The 20,531-nt window shown below is 37.8% G+C and overlaps 1 protein-coding gene across 2 annotated transcripts in view; it reads right to left on the bottom strand.

Annotated features, from left to right (window-relative positions):
- Nucleotides 1-20,531, bottom strand: part of DLGAP5 (DLG associated protein 5) — a 39,823-nt gene that overhangs the window by 6,171 nt on the left and 13,121 nt on the right. For both annotated transcript variants that reach the window (XM_041759285.1, XM_041759286.1), the window contains exons 8-15: nt 18,843-19,114; nt 17,871-17,998; nt 17,399-17,525; nt 14,563-14,648; nt 13,662-13,822; nt 8,582-8,674; nt 5,392-5,611; nt 1,011-1,203 (exon numbers count right to left, since the gene is read on the bottom strand). In XM_041759285.1, the coding sequence (XP_041615219.1) occupies nt 1,011-1,203; nt 5,392-5,611; nt 8,582-8,674; nt 13,662-13,822; nt 14,563-14,648; nt 17,399-17,525; nt 17,871-17,998; nt 18,843-19,114 (1,280 nt within the window). The remainder of the gene's footprint in view (nt 1-1,010; nt 1,204-5,391; nt 5,612-8,581; nt 8,675-13,661; nt 13,823-14,562; nt 14,649-17,398; nt 17,526-17,870; nt 17,999-18,842; nt 19,115-20,531) is intronic.

The raw sequence follows: 20,531 nt of genomic DNA, 5'->3' as shown, positions 1-20,531 counted from the left end.
TTTTTTTTTAATTTTTATTTATTTATGATAGTCACAGAGAGATAGAGAGAGAGGCAGAGACACAGGCAGAGGGAGAAGCAGGCTCCATGCATCGGGAGCCCGACGTGGGATTCGATCCCGGGTCTCCAGGATCGCGCCCTGGGCCAAAGGCAGGCGCCAAACCGCTGCGCCACCCAGGGATCCCATTTTTTTTTTTTTTTTTTTAAGATTTGTGTGAGAGAGCATGAGCAGGGAAAAATGGGAGAAGCCAACTCCCCGCTGAGTAGGGAGCCCAATGCAGGGCTTGATCCCAGGGCCCCGGGATCGTGACCTGAGTCCAAGGACATGCTTAACCAACTGAGTCACCCAGGTGCCCTGTAAGGCACTTTCAGGAGATGTTGGTACAAAAGCGCCTACCTCTCAAGGACCCTGCAGGGAAGTATTCACACTGCTGTTTCATAAATGATAAAACTGAAGCTAAGTGAGTTTAATTAAATTTGTCCCAAAGTTTCACAGCTATTATGCCACAGAACTGGTTTTGAGCTCAGATCTGTTAAGCACCAAAGTTGCAGTGTGTTTAGCACCAAACAACACTGTATTACTTTTCTTCTCAGATCTGCAGAATTTACTTTGCATATCTAAATATAACCAATTTTCGATCTGAAATTATAAGCCTTAGTTCCCTCATTTAGAAAACAGAAGGGCAGCCTGGGTGGCTCAGCGATTTAGCACCGCCTTCGGCCCAGGGCCTGGTCCTGGAGACCCAGGATCGAGTCTCATGTCAGGCTCCCTTTTTTAGAGAGAGAGAGAATGTGCAAAAGCATGCATGTGTATGAGTGGCAGGGTGCTCAGGGAGAGAATCCTCAAGCAGGCTCCCTGCTTAGCAGAGAGCCTGAAGCAGGGCTCAATCCCACCACCAATAAGATCATGATCTGAGCTTAAACCAAGAGTTGGACATTTGACCAAGTGAGCCACCCAGGCACCCCTCCAGCATCTGTTACACTCTTAATAATAGCACATGAAAGAAATACCTGGTTTTAGGAATAGTTGAAAGCAAAGTCTCCTTATCAACATGCTCACTTTTGGTGCTTTGAGGATCAGGATTCTGTGGTGACATAGTCTGCCTTAGATGGTCCATCTCAGCCCTGCTCTCAGACACAGATTTGCTGACAGACTTCGGTGTCCTAAGTCTTTGAGAAAGACATTCAGAAGAGATAGAAAGTCCTAGAAGAGGAGAGAAATCATCTCTGTATCAAAAAGCTCTTTCATTCACTTTTCATTATATCCAGGAAGATAGTCCAAGTCCTATTAGCCTACCACCAACCAGTTTCTTTTTCCCATTTTTAAAACATTTTATAATGTTTTATTTTATTTAACTTTTTTTTTTAAAGATTCCATTCATTTATGCATGAGACACACACACACACACACACACACACACACACACACACAGAAAGAGAGAGAGGCAGAGACACAGGCAGAGGGAGAAGCAGGCTCCACGCAGGGAGCCCGACATGGGACTTGATCCCAGGTCCCCAGGATCCCACCCCCCAGCCAAAGGTGGTGCTAAACCGCTGAGCCACTGGGGCTGCCCTTTTAAAATTAAAAAAAAAGATTTTATTTATTTATTCATGAGGGACATAGAGAGAGAGAGAGAGAGAGAGAGAGAGAGAGGCAGAGACACAGACAGAGGGAGAAGCAGGCCCCCTGTGGAGCCTGATGCGGGACTCTATCCCGGATCCTGTGATCCTGCCCTGAGCCGAAGGCAGATGCTAAACTGCTAAGCCACCAAGGCATCCCCCATAAAATGTTTTTTAAAGACAAATGCCTGAGATTTTTAGTTAAATATAGGACTGAACACACACATTAGATTGTTTCCTCTTAACATCCCACTACTGTAAGCAGGAACAGAGATCATGCAGAGTGTTCTAAGGATAGAGTCATCCCCCCACCCTTTTACTCACTAGCTTTTTTTTTTTTTAAAGATTTTATTTATTTGAGAGAGAGAGAGAGAGAGAGAGAGACAGAATGAGATGGGGGTGGGGGAGGAACAGAGGGAGAAGCAGACTCCTGAGCAGGGAGCCCAATGTGGGGCTTGATCCCCGACCCAGGGACCCTGACCTGAGCAGAAGCCAGATGCTTATAACTGACTGAGTCACCCAGGTGCCCCTACTCAGCAGCTTTTTAAATTTGAAATACAATTTCAAGGACAAAGGGAACTAAAAAAAAAGAGACAACAATAACCAGAAAACTTTGGAAATTGTAATGTAGATGAGTGAGTGGGATATTATTTAGTAGACCCAAGAAAATAAATTCTAAGCCACTAGTCCCAGTCAGGGAAGAGGAGAATCAACCCAATATATACCACAGCATCACTCAAAAGAATTGGTGGCCTCAAGTATGTCTGGAAGCAGAGATGAAAATGTAGCTAAAAGCAGGAAGATCAGTTCAAAGTCAGTTTAAAGAACAAATAGAGCCCTTTCCTCATTTTGCACAGGTAGGCAACTGTCAACATGTCCCCTTGCCTCCACCATCACCCAAACCAGAAAACTAGAAGATTATTTCCTGAAAAAGGGGAAAAAGAGGTCTCTGGTCTAGGGGATACCAGGTAAGGTTGAAAGATTAGTACTATATGGAAAAAAGGGGATCAGAAACAAACTGTTGAGATGCTCAGTTTTTTCCTCCTACCTGGCTCCTAAAAGGCTGACAAGCCAGAATTTTACCCCCTAGGTAGCAGACTGGAAGAATCTTTCTGGGGAATCTGACTAGCCCCTGAGAAAAGAATGAAATATAGTGATGTGTAGGTGCCTAGCACTATAGCACAGCTACATCACTCCAGAGTAAAGACTCTGTGACCCATGTGTTGCTGGGCAGAAACCTGCTCTTCACAAGTAGGTAGTGAAGATCACCAGATGTCCAAGAAAAGCCTCTAATACAAAAGATGGAAACCCAAACCAAACAAATGCAAGTATCCTAGAACAAATACTGACTGGACAGGGAAAGAAAACATAAAAGCTAACATTACCATCCTCAGAAAGGTAAGACAGTGCACTTAGCAAACAAGAACAGAACGTTATAACATGGAACATTCCGAGTAGGAGAAAGAGCACTTGGGAATTTATACCATGAGAACAGAACCAAAAAATAATAAACCACCACGAGAGCTAACATGAAAGTTGAGGAAATCCAGGAAGTAGAAAACAAATACAGGAAAAATTATAAAAATAGTCTATTTACCCTGAAAAAAACAAAATAGGTATTTCTGAATGAAAGATCAGGGAGAACCGAGGAGAGTGAATCACAGGAACAATTCACGAAAATAAAATTTACACAATTTGAGAAAAAAAAAATATAGTCAAATAACTCAAGACTTCAAGACTCCTTCAGGAACTAAAAGTGGTTGCCTCTAGGGAGTGACAAATGGAGTGAGAGAGGCTTTTCTGGGGGACTTCTGTAATAAGCCTTATACAAAACCATGAGCTCTGTAACTAAAACTCAATTTTAACAAGATAGATTTGGGTCATAAACCTTAATCTCCCCAGTCGTAAATGCCAAGTTGAGTGCATGAAAGAATACACAGTGATGAGTACCTCGGGTAGTTAGCAGCAAGGAGGCAATTCCTAGGGTCCTAAGAAGTGCAGCTGCTTAAAGGATACAAACCAGACCACACTAGGTGTAACATCTAAATTGACATTAGATCAGGTGATAAATTGACACTTTATTTTTTAAATTTTATTTTCAGAGACAGAGGGAGAAGCAAGCTCCCTGCGGGGAGCCTGATGAAGAACTTGATCCCAGGACCCCGGGATCATGACCTGAGCCAAAGGCAGACGCTCAATCACTGAGCCACCCAAGTGCCTCTAATCTGACATTTTATTTTTAAAAATATTTTATCTATTTATTCATGAGAGAGAGAGAGAGAGAGAGAGAGAGAGAGGCAGAGACACAGGTAGAAGGAGAAGCAGGCTCCATACAGGGAGCCCAGCGTGGGACTCGATCCCGGGACTCCAGGATCACGCCCCAGGCTGAAGGCAGTGCTAAACTGCTGAACCATTGGGGCTGCCCTAAACTGACATTTTAATGTAAATATTACATAGCAGCCCAAGTTTATGCTCAGAAAACATCCCCATGGACACAGTTAAATAATAGGGAAAAAAAGTCCCTTTAGCTGATTTGTACCTAAAGAGGATTTGGCCCCTTTTTCCTTGGAAACAAGCATGTAGCACTTAAAGCACTGACAGAAGTGCCTACCAAGATTTAACAAAGAGATGACTTCAGCTATGACCTCTCATTATGTGGCTTATAAATAAGTAATTTCAATCTAGATATATAAATTCAATCTAATAAAGACAGCCTTTGAAAAATAGCTATTGAGAAATCATAAGAAATAAATCATAAGAAAGGTTTCCTGAAGTATTAAAAGTCAGTTTCACTGGAATATTTTTATTTTTTAATTTTAAAAATTTTAATTTTATTTTTTTATTTTTATAAATTTATTTTTTATTGGTGTTCAATTTTGGAATATTTTTAAATTAGGAAATTAGTTCATTGGGACGCCTGACTGGCTCAGCGGTTTAGCACTGCCTTTGGCCTGGGGCGTGATCCTGGAGTACCGGGATCGAGTCCCACGCTGGGCTCCCTGTATGGAGTCTCCTTCTCCCTCTGCCTGTGTCTCTGCCTCTCTCTCTGTGTCTCTCATGAATAATAAAATCTTTTAAAAAAAGAAAAAAGGAAATTAGTACATATACTGTTTTTTATAAAATCTGAGCATAAGTTCTAAATACAAAATTAAATCAAATTCCATTTTCTTTAAGTTTCATTTCATTGACTTTTTTAAAGATTTTATTTATTCATAAGAGACACCGAGAGAGAGGCAGAGACACAGGCAGAGGGATGCAGGACTCAATCCCAGGACTCGGGGGACCCCGTCCTGAGCAGAAGGCAGGTGCTCAACCTCAGAGCCACCCAGGCGTCCCTGTAAGTTTCATTTTAAAGCCCAACAAAAGAAGGGGGATGGCTTAATTTTATTTTTAAGAGCCTTATTTTAAGGTAGCCTGAGATGCTTTGCATCTTAAATTCTAATCCAACTAACTAACCTGAGGAAAATCACCTAACTTCTCATGCTTCCATCATGTCTCTTATCTCTTGGGATCCTGGGACCTACCTCACATATGAAATATGTGATATGAAATCACTTAGAAAATATAAAAGTCATTTTAGAAGATGCATCACACTTAAAGCAATCTAATCATATGCATCAAAACATACCTTGCCTGTGTGAGTGAGCATGTAGTCTATTTTCCAGACTCAGAGAGTTTGTAGGCCTTCATGTGAACACTATTTGTGACCTCTCATACGAGCTCCTGTCCAACCCGAGTATTTCTCTCAAGGAGTCTTAGAGGAAAAACTAACCTGAGAAGGATTTAATAGGACTTTCAATTCTGAAAAATCCAGCATCAAACACTATTTTATCAACTTCCTTTGGCATTACAGAGGCCGCTGCCTCCACAGGTTCTTTCTGCTTCATCTTCTCTCTCATTGCATGTTTTATGGCTGCAAGGCGATTTCTAGCTGCAATTCTTCCATCATCATCCTGTTTGGGTTTACTTGCTACCCCTGAGACAACTTTCTTCTGCAAAGAAAAATTATGACACTTCTTAAAGCTACTCATTATCATCTTATAAGAAAAATAATTAAAGCGTGCATAAAATATTTAACACACTCATCATATACTAATCAGGTTCCTCATATGTGCTAAAAATGCTGGGGGTCAAAAGGTGAAGGACAAAGTCCCCTGCCCTCAAGGAGTTCCCAGCTTAAGGAAGGGCTAGATATGGACACACTAAGAATAATAAATGTCATGATTCAGACAAAATCCAACAGCTGTAAGAGAACACAAGACTATCGCCCAAATCAATCTTCAGAGTCATCAAGAAAGGCTGACAGGAAGTAGCCCCTGGTCTGGAATCACAGTCAAGCTAACCTCAAGATGAGCTGAGGAAAGGAGCGGGTGCAGAGAACAGCATGTTTGCAAAGCCGGAAGCAAAAGAAAGCACAGAGGAGCTGGGAGGAGATAAGCAACAGCTAGATTAAAAAATCCCTTGCACATAACTCTTTTTAAGGAGCTACATTTATACAGTAGAGCTTACTGATGATTTTTAATCAGGAGATTAACATTACTGGCTTTGTGTTTCAGAAAGGTCATTCTGTCTACAGCCCAGAGAATGGATTGGAGGGTTACAAGCCAGTTAGAAACGACACCACTGCACTGATACTGGGAAAAGAGGACAGTAGTTAGGTTGAGGAGGAAAAATGGAAAAACGTGAATGGCTTCAAGAGATATTTAAGGGGACAAATTGAGAGGACTTAGCAATCTGCTGGATGTGTGGTGGGTGGAGATGGTGAAACAGAGAAAGGACTAAAGAAGACAGCCAGGTTCCTACCTTAGACACCTAGTGGGATGTCAATACCATTCTCTTAGATCAAGAAACAGGGATGCATGTGCGGGTGACTTCAGTTGGGACATCCTGATTTTAAGGTACATGGAGTCAAGATATATAGAGCTAGAGTTTAGCAGTAAGTCTAGTTTGAAATAAAGATTTGGGACTCATCACAGGATGGGTAAGGCTGCACAGGAAGAATGTGGAAGGGAAAAAGAGAGTTGAGTTAGGAATGTGAATTTCACAAAACATGTAAGGGATAAATGGAAAAACAAACTTGCAAACATGATTGAAGAACGGGCACAGAGGCAGGAGGAAAATCAGAACATAATTTCAAGAAGGAAGGAATCAACCATATTTAATCCTGCAGAGGGACTGGATTTTATAAGTACATACCTGATAACTCTGCAACTAGAGAATCAATATCCTTAGTGATAACTGTTCTAGAGGCAGAGAGAGGGGTGAAGCTGAAACACAGGGAGTTGGAGAGATAGAAACCAAAATAGTAGCAACAGAATAGACAACTTATTCCAGATGCTTGCCTGTGCTTGGGAGTTGAGAACATCACGAGTGGTTTTCTTCTTTAATGGAAACAAAGACCCTTAAACATGTCTAAAAACTGATGTAAAAGAGAGGAAGGGAGAAAACAAGGCTAACTAATGGAATGAGAGATCAATGAATAAGAGGTGAGAGGGAAAAGTATCAAAGTATAGGTAATAGTTTGTTCCATAATCTTAACAGTAGCCTGTAGAATAAAGTAAGAGAAGAGAGACACCTGGTGATCAAAGACAGAATTACAAGGCTCTCATAGAATGCTATACTGACATAGCCCTTATCTGCTGCGCTCAGGATATTAATGTTCCCGGAACCAGGTACTCAATAAGAGATACCCACAGGGGCTCCAAAATGTTCCAGTATTCTTTACTGTTAATAGATCTGAAATCCATTCATTTAATTTAGTCAATTGTCATGAGATTTCATTAGTAAAATGACTTTGTAATAGGTTCTTTTAATACTCTACCATCTTAAAACTCCTACGATAGGATTTAAAACAGAGATTTTATTTGGATTACATTACACAATAATAAAGTGCTAATTTAGAAACCCGATTCTACAACCAAAGGTGTTCTTCTAAAATATAAAGAATAACTGGCAACGCTCTAAGGTAGTTTGAGAAGCATCCATCTGGTCACAAACTTTGAGTTCAAAACATTACTGGCAACAAGTAGACAAGAATGTAATCTATCATGTTAACAAAGCAAATTTTACAGAGAAAATAAGAAAATTTAGAGAACACATAGGGAAGAAGATAGATGCTCTAAAGTGCCATTGTTCCTCTTTGCTATTTAAAAATTCTTTCACGTTGGGATCCCTGGGTGGCGCAGCGGTTTGGCGCCTGCCTTTGGCCCAGGGCGCGATCCTGGAGACCCGGGATCGAATCCCACGTCGGGCTCCCGGTGCATGGAGCCTGCTTCTCCCTCTGCCTTTATCTCTGCCTCTCTCTATCTCTCTGTGACTATCATAAATAAATAAAAATTAAAAAAAAAAAAATTCTTTCACGTTGAAATAGATCACTCAAAAGAGCATATAAAACACAGAAGAAGCAGTGTCCTGATTAAGAACACAGATTTTGGAATGAGAAAGTCTGGCCTTGAAATCCAGCTCCACTTTTGGCAAGCGATTTCTGGATGTCAGGTTTCTCAACTGTAAAATGGGGAGAACAGAACCGACTTCACAGGACTGTTGTGATGACTAAATGAGTTTATATGTGTAAAATACATGGAACAATATTTGGCACAGATAAAGTATTATATAAATTATGTACTACTACTATTATTAAAACAAAATGGATATGCCCAGTTTGAAGTATAAAACAAACATACATATACCCACTGTTTAGTAACTTAGAAGCCCTCTGGGTGTCCCAATTCAATTATAGCCCCTACCTACCTACTTCTGTCCAGAATTAATACTGAATTTAGTGTTGACCATTTCCTTATTCTTTCTTCAAAGGCAATTGGGACATTGTTAAGTGATATATGGCACTTTATTTGTAAAAAGATGAAAAATTTGAAGCTAAATGTTTTTATAGCTTAAAAGTAAAAACTCATTAAAGTAGAAGAATCTATATTAGAAATTTGGATATAAAACCACAAACTTACCTGAGGGACTTTTTTGCTTACATTATTATTGTTCTGCCATCCAGATTCCTCGAGTTTGGTCAAATTGTTGAATTTTTGGTTTACATCTTCTATCTGTTAGTAAATAAAGCACAAGTTTATCAGATTAATGCTAACCATATTAAAATGAGAAACTAATGAACTGAAGCTTCAAAAACAATTGAGAATGGTGACTTGGACTCGTGTCATATAAAATTAGACTAAGTCATTCTCAATTTAGTGTTCAAATCAAGCATTCTTATAGTAAAATTGCTGTTATTTTTGGTTTTACAGGCTCCAGAATCTACATAGAGAGGATAGAACTGTCCTAATTTATTTTTGACCATTAAAATGTAGGAAAGATACACTAGATGCTTTTGTTTCCTAAATTATACAATGTGAACAATATGCCCCCCCCCCCTTTTTAATTTATGATAGTCACAGAGAGAGAGAGAGAGAGAGAGAGAGGCAGAGACATAGGCAGAGGGAGAAGCAGGCTCCATGCACAGCCCGACGTGGGATTCGATCCCGGGTCTCCAGGATCGCGCCCTGGGCCAAAGGCAGGCGCCAAACCGCTGCGCCACCCAGGGATCCCCCACCGCTTTTTAAACAAAATGTCTTTTGCAAATACTTTCTCTCAGTCTGTGGCTTGACTTCTCATTCTCTTGACACACTGTCATCTTAAAAGATTCAAGTACTATATCTACTAGCAGGATGAGAATGTATGATCCTTATCCTGGTATGATCCTCATCTCTACTAGTTATCTGAAGTGGAGCCTTCTGTGTGCCACTTTAGGGAAGATCAGAACAAGCCTTCCCACATTCCAGTAAGGGCTTATGTTAATCTCCACGGGACCTAGAACACGTAGCCCAAGAGAGGTCATTGTTCAGGCATAAACAAGATAGAGGGCCAAAGATGGAGTCAGTGTTGTCAGCATATGATCCTCATCATTCTGGTATTTCCAAATCTCCTCCAAAGAAGTAACCACTGTCAATAGTTTAGCAAACATGCTTCACATCCCCCTATTATGTATTTATACATATATGTACTCTCAGTTTCTCTCTCCTGAATAAAATGTAAATTCCAAAAAGATTCCGGATTACACTTATGACCAACTGATGTTCAACAAATGTGTCAATGTAATACAACAAGGAAATGAAAGTCTTTTCAACAACAGTGCTGGGAAAATTGGATATCCACAAGAGAAAAGATGAACTCTTAGACTCTTATCTATATCATACACAAAAAAATGAACTCCAAATAAATCAGATACCCAACTGTGCAACTACAACACTTTTAGAAGAAAACATAGGAAAATCTTTGTGAGCTGACATCAGGCAAAAAAGAATTCCTAGACATGATGCCAAGTCATAATAGAGAAGAAAAAAATTGATAAACTGAACACCATCAAAATTAAAAAGGTTTATACTTCAGAAGACACCACTCAGAAAATTAAGACAAGCCACAAACTGGGAAAAAAAATATTTGCAAATAATGTTTTTGATAAAAGACCTGTATCCAGAATAAAGAACACTTACAACTCAATAATAAAAAGACAAAACCAATTTAAAAATGGCCAAAAGATTTAAACAGAAATTTCACCAAAGAAGACATATAAATGGCTAATAACACATGAAAAGATCATTAACATTACTGTTCACTAGATAAACACAAATCAAAACTACTTTAGCAAACATTTTTGCACCCACTAGGATGGCTCCCTAAGACAGACAATAACAAGTACTGGTGAGGGTGTGGAGTCATAGGAAAACTAGTACATTGTTGATGGGAAAGTAAAACGTTACAATCACTTTGGAAAATAGCTTGGCAGTTTCTTAAAAAGTTAAATATCAATTTACTATATGTCCCAGCAATATCGAGATATATACCCTAAGAATAATGAAAACAAATGTCCACACTAAGATTTGTATGTGAATATTCATGGAAGACTATTCATAATCACTAAAGTGGAAACAATTCAAGTGTCCCTCAACTGGTGACTAGAGAGTGATGTATTTATATGATGAAATACTGCTCAGCAAAGAAAAGCAACAAAATACAGATACATGCTACAACCTGGAGGAAACTGGAAAACATCATGCTAAGTGAAAGAAGCCACATACAAAAGATGACATATTGTATTATTGTATCTAACATGAAATGTCCAGAAAAGGCAAATCCATAGTCAGTTGCTTGGGGCTGGAGTGGGCATGGGGATTGACTTGCACATACGCAAGATGTTTTTATGCTGAAAAAATTCTAATTAGGTATTAGATTAAATCTCAAACAGCTCTTAAAGAAAAAAAAGAAGGAAAAAAAGAGCTTCCAGGAGCCAACTTGAAGAGGCTCCTATCAGCCAAAGTTGGGAAATGAATATCAATAGATGATAAATGTAAACAATACAAACACATCAAAAACCTTCAAATCTATCAATTAGTACTACTAAAAAACACAAAATTAATTGGTAACTACTGAAAGATGGTAGTGAGCCAACTCATTATTATGAAAACTGGTAAATATACAAGAAAACCAGTCATAAATCAACACTTACATCATCATGACTACCTAAACACTAATCACATCTGGGCTGTATAGGGATTGAAATTGTTTTCTTCACTTCTTCTTTACTGAATCATTGTTTTTGCTTTTCATTTGCTTAGTTTTTATGTATCTATCATCAATTCATCTCTAAAGTCTGCATACATCTATTAAACACAATTTAAAAAGCAAACAAAGCAGGTAGTGTATTTAGCTAAGCTTTGCAGAGACCAATCTCACAGAACAATGCATCCTCCTGCTCCAATCTCAACTACTGCTTCCTACCTGCACACCTCACCTCACCTCACGTCTCCTCAGCCCCAACTCCCTTAGCCCACTCTTGAGGATCAGTCCCACCTCCACCTGATTCTTGGTTTATTCCTTTACTTTTATGAGATACATTCTTACTTGGTTTCCTAAGAAAGAAAACTTGGGAGGTAAAATTTGAGACTTTGGGTGTCTAAAGAGTGCCTTTTCACTCTCACATGTAATTGGCTGGGTACAAGCCTCCAGGTTGGAAGTTATTTTCCCTCAGAAATTTGAGGGCATTTTTCTCTCAGCTTTCAGTGTTTCTGTTGAGAAATCCAAGGCTATTTTGATTCTTGACCTTTTGTGTAAAACTTGTTTTTTCACCCTGGAACTTCTAGATTTTTCTTTTTCCTTTTTTTTTTTTTTTTTTTTTAAGATTCTATTTATTTATTCATGAGAGACACACAAGAGAGAGGCAGAGACACAGGCAGAGGCAGAAGCAGGCTCCATGCAGGGAGCCCAATGTGGGACTCAATCCCAGGACCCCGGGATCACACCCTGAGCCAAAGGCAGATGCTCAACCACTGAGCCACCCAGGCGTCCCTAGATTTTTCTCTTCATCCCCAAAGTAGTACAATCATATTTAATCATGTGCATTGCTGTGGGTCTACTCTGACCCATAAAGCTGGGCACTCAATGGGCTCCTTCGAATCTGGTCCTCCAGTTCTGGGGGAAAATTTAAACTATTTCATTGATCAATTCCTCTTCATTATCTTTTCTATTCTCTTTTTCTGAAATTCCTATTATTTGGATGTTATACCTTCTAGGTTGGTCCACTTTATCTTCTTATCTGTTTCTTAGCTTATTCAGTCTCTCCTATTTTACATCTCCCCCATATTATGGAAGATCTTAACTTTACAATCTACGTTTCTATTGAACCTTATATTTCTAATCTCATAGTTTTTATCTTCAAAGACTATTCTTTTGTTGGTCTCGAACAGTTCTTTTCTTAATAGCTGTTCTTATTTGGCAGATGAGAAATTAACACTCGAGTCTCTTTGAGAATATTAACACTCGCATTAATAGTTCTTGGGACGCTTGTGTGGCTCAGTGGTTGAGCATCTACCTTCAGCTCAGGGTGTGATTCGGGAGTTCTGGGATTGAGTCCCACATGTCTCTGCGTCTTTCATGAATAAATAAAATCTTTAAAAAAATAAATAAATAAAAGTTCTTTTCTCTTTTATTATCCTCATTTCCTCCATCCAAAAAGCTTTCTTCCCGGGTTTGCTTTGACTTCTTTGTCTCCCTCCACCTCTCCCAGGTTTAAGGCTTTCCTCAAACATCTAATGATTATTGGCTACTGGTTCCTTTATAAGTATTTTATATGTTCATCTCTAAAATAAGGTCAAAAAGGTACAAGTATCATCTCCTCCCATACCTTTTTTGATCTCCCTAGTGATTCCCTCTATCACAGCACTTTGTACATTAGAGTAGAATTATATGTTGTGTCTAACTCACTAATAAGCTACGAACTTCTCTGGGAGAGAGAATGTGCCTTGGTTTTAAATTTCTGGTACAATGCCAGGCACGTAGTAAGAACTCAGTAACTGCTAGATGATCTGAACTAGTAAAGACTAACTTTGTTCATTTTTCTCAAATGTAGAGTCATTATAGTCTATGCAACAGTTGAATATAATCTCAATTTCCAAACCATATAGAAATCATCCTGAAGTGGAGAAGAAGTGGACATCACTTATAAAATTTAGACAGTGCTGGGGGCACCTGAGTGACTCAGTCAGTTAAGCGTCCAACTCTTCAGCTCAGGTCATGATCTCAGGGTTGTGAGATCAAGCCCCATGACAGGGTCCATGCTCAGTGAGGAGTCTGCTTGAGATTCTTCCCCCTCTACCCATGCCCCCCTGCCCCGCCATGCTCTCTCTCTAAAATAAATAAATCAGGGACGCCTGGGTGTCTCAGAGGTTAGACGTCTGCCTTCGGCTTGGGGCATGATCCTGGAGTCCCGGGATCGAGTCCCGCATTGGGCTTCCTGCATGGACCCTGCTTCTCCCTCTGCCTATGTCTCTACCTCTCTGTCTCTCATGAAAAAATAAATAAAATCTTAAAAAAAAATCTTTAAAATTTAGATAGTGCTTTACAGTTTATAATATCTAATATCTCGTTTAGTATTACAAGTACCTAAAAATCAGCTTCCATTATTCATAGTTTATTTTTGTTAACTTCATTTTCAAAAAGACTATCTCAGAGTGAATACACTGAAAATGCTTGACCACATACCTGAAAATTAACCATATCCCAAAATCCATCCAGATCTGTACAGGTAGTCTCCTTTTCACCGCGCTTATATTCACAATTGTCCACCAGCCCTTCAAACTGCTTGAACCTTTCTTTCATAAGGAGTCTTGTTTGCCCAACAGCTGTACGAATAAGATCTTTAGCTAAAGGAAATATGAGGTTTTTAAAAGTTAAAGGACAAAACTGGACCTTTATTGCCAGCCCCCAGCTGATAAGAAGATCTCACCATAAATATCCTAGGGAAGAATCAAATTCTTACCTTAATGCAAAACAAAAAAATACCATTACAAAATTTTGTTTTACAAACATCGAGCTTTCACTATCTGCTTTAATTCCTGCTAAAAATTAGCATTATTCATTCTCATACATATTGCTGCACAAACAGCAGCACTCTACCTCTCCTTGTGTTTAATAAGATTTCAACTGCAAACAACTCATCACACATCAGTATCTACAAAGGACTTCACATTGACAATACACAAATGATTCTTTTCTAAACAGCTTCTCAGATAAGAAAGATTAAGGAACTTTTCTGAAAATCTGTTCCATATTGATTCAGGTAATAATATTCATTCAGAAAAATATTTTTGTTTAATTAGATAATACCAGTTACAGATGTCACTCATGTCAATTTAATAATAGGCAAATGTCTAATTTTCAGGAAAAGCAATCAATATTCTAATTACTTAAACTTTTAAGTCATGTGCCATCTTAGCACAGAGATACTAGCAAACGTATGTTGAGATACGAAAAATTCTTGCTGCTTTAAATAACAATGTAACCATTCAGTTGGACAATTCTAGATCTTTATGTTTTAGATAAATATAACTATAACCATATTTTAAAAACCAAAACTAAAATAAAAATATAAATGTTCCCTCACCATCATCTGGAATGTCCAATTCAAGCTTCCTGTCCCACTCAAGGCAGTGCGAAGTTAATTTCTCAGTTTCTAACCGAAGAATATTTCTAAAATTATGACATACATTTCAGTTTTACAAATGCTTCTCATACTAATATCTAAGTATTAGCATTATGACACACATGATATTAGGAAGGTATAAAAGCTGGGTACAATGTTAATTTTTTAGAGTTGATGGTGATTTTATGTACGGTGATACATTAAAAGCCATAAATACAAGTCAATACCCTATGTTTCTCTTTTTACATCTAAAACTTACACAAATGACTAATACCAAGAGCCCACTTTTCATGCTAATATTTCCAATTTCTTCCATTCTTATTTTTTAGAGACTTTACAGAATCAGATATTCCCTACTTCTCTTGTTATTAGTTCTGCTCTTGTCCATGGAACTAACATCAACTCAACTCTCAAAAGTAATTTTTTTTTTTAGACTTTTTAAAAAAATTTTTATTTATTTTTTATTTTATGATAGTCACAGAGAGAGAGAGAGAGAGAGAGAGGCAGAGACATAGGTAGAGGGAGAAGCAGGCTCCATGCACCAGGAGCCCGACGTGGGATTCGATCCCGGGTCTCCAGGATCGCGCCCTGGGCCAAAGGCAGGCGCCAAACCGCTGCGCCACCCAGGGATCCCTCAAAAGTAAGTTTGAAGCTAAAAACTCTAACTATGGAATTACAGTGACAGAGCCTTACAGATTCTCTATAATTATTAGGCTTTGCTTGTCACTCCAAAGGCAATGGTTCTCAACAGAGGTCTAATTTTGTTCCCTAGGACACATTTGACAATGTCTAGAGACATTTCTGTGTCATGAACTAGAGGAATGCTACTGGCCAGGGATGTTACCAAACAACCTACAATGCAGAAGGATGGTCCACACAATTACTTTGTCTAAGAGGTCAATAGCACCAAGGTTAAGAAATGCTGGCCCAAAGTAAACGTAATCTGTTTCTTTAGAGAAAGCATCCTCATAGGAGAAACAGGATAATTGTTTCTTAGAAGAAAATTTTACCTTTTAATATCTAGTGGCATGACAAAGGATGACTTAAGTTATGAGAAATGAGACCTGATTTAGATCTGACATTATTTATTTGGGTAAATTGCTTATTATTGCAATGTCTCATAGTTGAGAACATAACAGATTAGCTAATCTCTAAAATCTTCTACAATTCTAAAATTTCATGCTTTAAAAATAATTGAAGTGGCTTTCAAACGTATAAAGATACTCGTTCATAATACAATAAATATTGACTATAGGCAAGATAGTATTTCTTATCTACTTTATTGGCAAAGCTCAAAAAAAATGTTAACATTGTATTGGAAAAGGTATGAGAATGTTCTTAATACATTCACTCAAAAATAGCATGGGGGAACCTGGGTGGCTCAGTCAGTTAAGCGTCCAACTCTTGATTTTGGCTCAGGTCATGATCTCAGGGTTGTGACATGAGCCCTGACTGAGGCACCCAGTGTGGATTCTCTCTTTCTCTCTGCCTCCTGCTCACACACACTTTCTCTCTCTCAAAAATAAACAAAATGTGCATAAACGTGTATGTGTGCATGCCTGCACGTGGACTATAATTTAGAAAATGTGAATACTGACTGGATATTTTATGACATTAATTATTATGATTATGTTAACAATAAGTATTATGGTTAATAGGAGTCTAACTTTGAAAAATACCTACAGAAATACTTATGGATGAAGTGATATGATTACCTGGGATTTTCTTAAAATATCCTGAGTCAGAAGTATATGGGAATAAATATGAAATGAGACTGACCATGAATGATGGGTATATGGGGGTTCAGTGTATAAGTCCCTGCACTTTCATATATGTTTTAAATTTTCCACAATAAAAAGCTTAAAAAAAAATAGAATAGCAGCATGTAATTATTTCCTATGTGATATGGAATGTTGGGACCTTTCTCCAAATACAGTCCTCTGATTTGTTTCCAAGGCCTTAGGTGACATGGTTGAAGTTCCCCAAACAGGATGTTAATTTTCACCCTTAACCATTAGAGAAAAGTAATCCTATCTAATGATTAAGTAGGCCAAAGAGCTCCTACCATCTTCCACTATACTTCCTTGTAAAATAAAGGTTAATTTGGTTTCTTTCTGGGGGGAAAAAAAGGTATGAGAAAACAGAAACTCCCTATACCTTGTTTAAGGGAATGTAAATTGAGGCCATTACATATTTTCACATGAGACAACTGGAAAGTACACAAGGTTGTTCTTTGCAGTCTTGAGTGAGTTAGTAAAAGACCAAACTCAATGTAGATAGCCAGCAACAGCAATTTACTACTAAATAAATTGTGGCACATCCACATAATTGGATACTATATGGTCACTAACACACACACACCCACATACCCACACATAAACAAAAAAAAACATGAAAAAGCTCTAAGTATTAAAATGGAATGTCTCCCACATTGAACATTAAATGAAAACAGAATAGTGAGCTACTGTTTGTATAAAAAAAGAAAAAAATGTTTGTCTACATGTTATCTATCTCTCTGAAAGTTTTCACAAAACATGAATTAACACTTGCCTCCATGGAAGGTTTGAACTGTGGGGCTGGGAGACAATTGAGAAAGGGCTTCTTGCTTGTACCTTTTTCTATCTTTCAAATTAGAAACCACATAAATGAAAGTACTAGCTACTGAAAAATAATTAAATTTTTTAAAAATCACCCAGAGTCTAATTCATCTATTATATTAAGGTTAAAATAGTTTAACTTTGGTTTTAAATATCTACACATTAATACAAAATCTTACACTAGGAACAAATGGACAAACCTGAAATACAGCACATCATGGTGGGGCTGAGATATCTGATCTTCAATTATTTCAAGTGATGGGACTTCTTTTATTGTAAGGCCATTTGAATTTTTAGTAGTAGTCTCATCTTTATTTAAGACATGTTCTACAAAGAAAACACTACATATAACTTTCAAAGCAGCAATTTTTAAAATGACATCCCCTACAAAAGACAAATTTTAAAAATCCTTCCATTCTTTCATTGTTGAATTTAACATTTTATTTCTGCTTCAATGATTTCATTCACCACATCTCTAAAGTGTTTCAATAATTTAATCTCTTCCAATTTACATTTATTTCCTGCCTTTTTTCAGTCTGCATTCCTCATTCCAACTCTGTCCAGATATCTTTCCCCAGGTTTCCCATCTCTTCTGACCCTGTGGGGCTGTGAACAAAACTCTGATAAATCACAATCCAGAAGGCAAGTAAAAATTTAATTAAAATACCATACCTTTATTCCAAACTGTTAAAGAACCCAAAGGACATTGTAGTTTATCTGAATCTTGATGTATCATCTTTGCAGAGTAAGTTTTACATTCTTGGGTCAAAATTTCTTTTGTCACTTCTTGAGTCTTATCACTAAAAACAATAGCAAAAAATATACTTCATGAAGTATGAACCCTATACATATAACTGAAGGATTTCAAAATTACATTGTTTTTTAAAAATCTGGGATAAAACAGAAATTTTATTATTTTTAAATTTAATCTCTATACCCATTGTGGGGCTCGAACTCATGACCCCAAGATCAAGAGTTGCATGCTCTTCTGACTGAGCCAGTCAGTGCCCTAGAAATATGTCCATTTTAAAAACAACATATCTATGCTGGAGCAGAAAAATGTAAGCACCTATGCAGTGGGGATGTCCATCTTTAGTAATCGTTCATGTGATCTAAAGATTTTGACAATCTCTTAATGGAATAAACACTTAATAGTCTTGCTGTTGCTGAACAGTTTCTAGTAAATTTGCCACAGCCAGTCTGCAAAAGAATCTTGCCTTTTAAAGATTCCATATGATCCCTACCCATACACTCCTCCCTCTACTTTGCAAGTTAATCATTTTTGCCTTTAGAGGTAATTTTTCTAAATACTCAGCAAAAAAACCACAAACACCCATATCTGAGCTACAGTATTAGAGCAATTTCTTTCTAAAAATTTATTTCTAAGTGTTACAATAAAGTCACTTACTAAAAGCAATATAACACAAATTGTACTATGAAAATAATGTTAATAACAATGCACAGGAACTATCAAAACTGTCAGATGGATTATTGCAGCCTTCTGAATTTTTTTTTAAAAACTAAATTTTCATGATTTGTAGTTAAATTAAATAAATAAGAACTTTAAAAAACACAAGCCAAATCTAAGAAAGATATTTGTTACTCATCTTAGCAAGGAATTCATTATTAACATTATATTCTTACACTTCTGTTTTTAAAGGGGTCCAGGTATAACTGGGTGTCAAGAAAGCATTGGCACTTCTGGGAGTCATAGGTTTTACTTGATAGGTCTTCAGACCATCCAGTGGCTGAAACACAAAATCTTGAGGTGCAAAGGAATTCTTCCCCTTTGTTTTTGCAGTATTCTTAGGTAAATTCTCCATTTTTGGTAAGACTCCATCTGGATCCATTCCATTTGTTGCACTGATTTGTAAATCCAAAGTATTATCTTCACTATCGACTTTAAAAGAAACAACCTAGTCATGAGTAAACAGAATAGAGTGAGAATTCCTTTTCTGGGGATATATTCGACCAATTTTTACAGGCCTGAAAATGTGGAAGTTGATATATATGTCCCATGTACGTAAAGGGACAAAATCAAATACAATGAAATGTATACAAGGAACTAGAAGACCAGCTACACTAAATCATTGCTATGATCCAGGAGAGAGAACCAATCCTCACAGGAATAAGTAACATGTTTTAGGTGTTACAACAAATTAAAATACATGAAAACTAAGGTGGAGGGACACCTGGGTGGCTCAGTGGTTTAGCGTCTGCGTTCGGCCTAGGGCATGATCCTGGAGTCCCAGGATGGAGTCCCACGTCAGGTTCCCTGCATCTCCCTCTGCCTGTGTCTCTGCCTCTCCCTCTCTCTCTCTGTGTCTCTCATGAATAAATAAATAAAATCTTTAAAAAAAAAAAAAAAAAGAAGAAGAAAAAACTAAGGTGGAAAAATTTACTCACCTAATACAGATCTCTTTTTAGATTATGCTGATAATTACAATAGTTTCAGAATCAGAAATCCAATGTTTATTAGATACCACTACTGTCATGTCCGAAATCCTTTTTGTAAATAATCTTGGATTATTAAAACATTTTTTTTTAAGATTTTATTTATTTATTCATGACAGACAAAGAGAAAGAGAAAGGCAGAGACTCATGCAGAGGGAGAAGCAGGCTCCATGAATGCAGGGAGCCCAACGCAGGACTCGATCCCCAGTCTCCAGGATCACACCCCAAGCCAAAGGCGGCGCTACACCGCTGATCCACCGGGGCTGCCCATAATCTTGGATTATTATAAATAACCACCATAGGAACAAAATTGTTTTTCAATGTTAGTGAAAAGTGAAGCCTATTTTCTCTTTAAGTCAATTTAATTACTTGGTTTTTTTTCACTTGCGATATAATTAACATATAACATTAGTTTTAAGTGTATAACATGATTCAGTATTTGTATATATTGTGAAATGATCACAATAAATCTAGTTAACAACCATCACCATATAAATAGGATTTTTTTCTTGTGATGAGAACTTTTAAGATCTACTCTTTTAGCAACTTTCAAATATGCAATACAGTATTGTTAATTATAGTCACTACGTGATATATTACAGCCCCAGGACTTATTTATTTTGTAATTGGAAGTTGGTACCTGTTGACCCCCCATAGCCATTTCACACATTCATTCATCCATTTATTTAAGATTCTATTTATTTATTCATGAGAGAGACAGAGAGAGAGAGAGAGAGGCAGAGACACAAACAGAGGGACAAGCAGGCTCCATGCAGTGAGCCCCACGCGGGACTCGATCCCGGGTCTCCAGGATCAAGCCCTGGACTGAAGGGGGCACTAAACTGCTGAACCACACCAGGGCTGCCCTCACATACTCAT

This window comes from Vulpes lagopus, chromosome 6, assembly GCF_018345385.1.
Source record: "Vulpes lagopus strain Blue_001 chromosome 6, ASM1834538v1, whole genome shotgun sequence".
NCBI classification, from domain to species: domain Eukaryota; kingdom Metazoa; phylum Chordata; class Mammalia; order Carnivora; family Canidae; genus Vulpes; species Vulpes lagopus.
The sequence above is the reverse complement of the archived record's forward strand: the minus strand, read 5'-3'. Positions and strand labels throughout refer to the sequence as shown.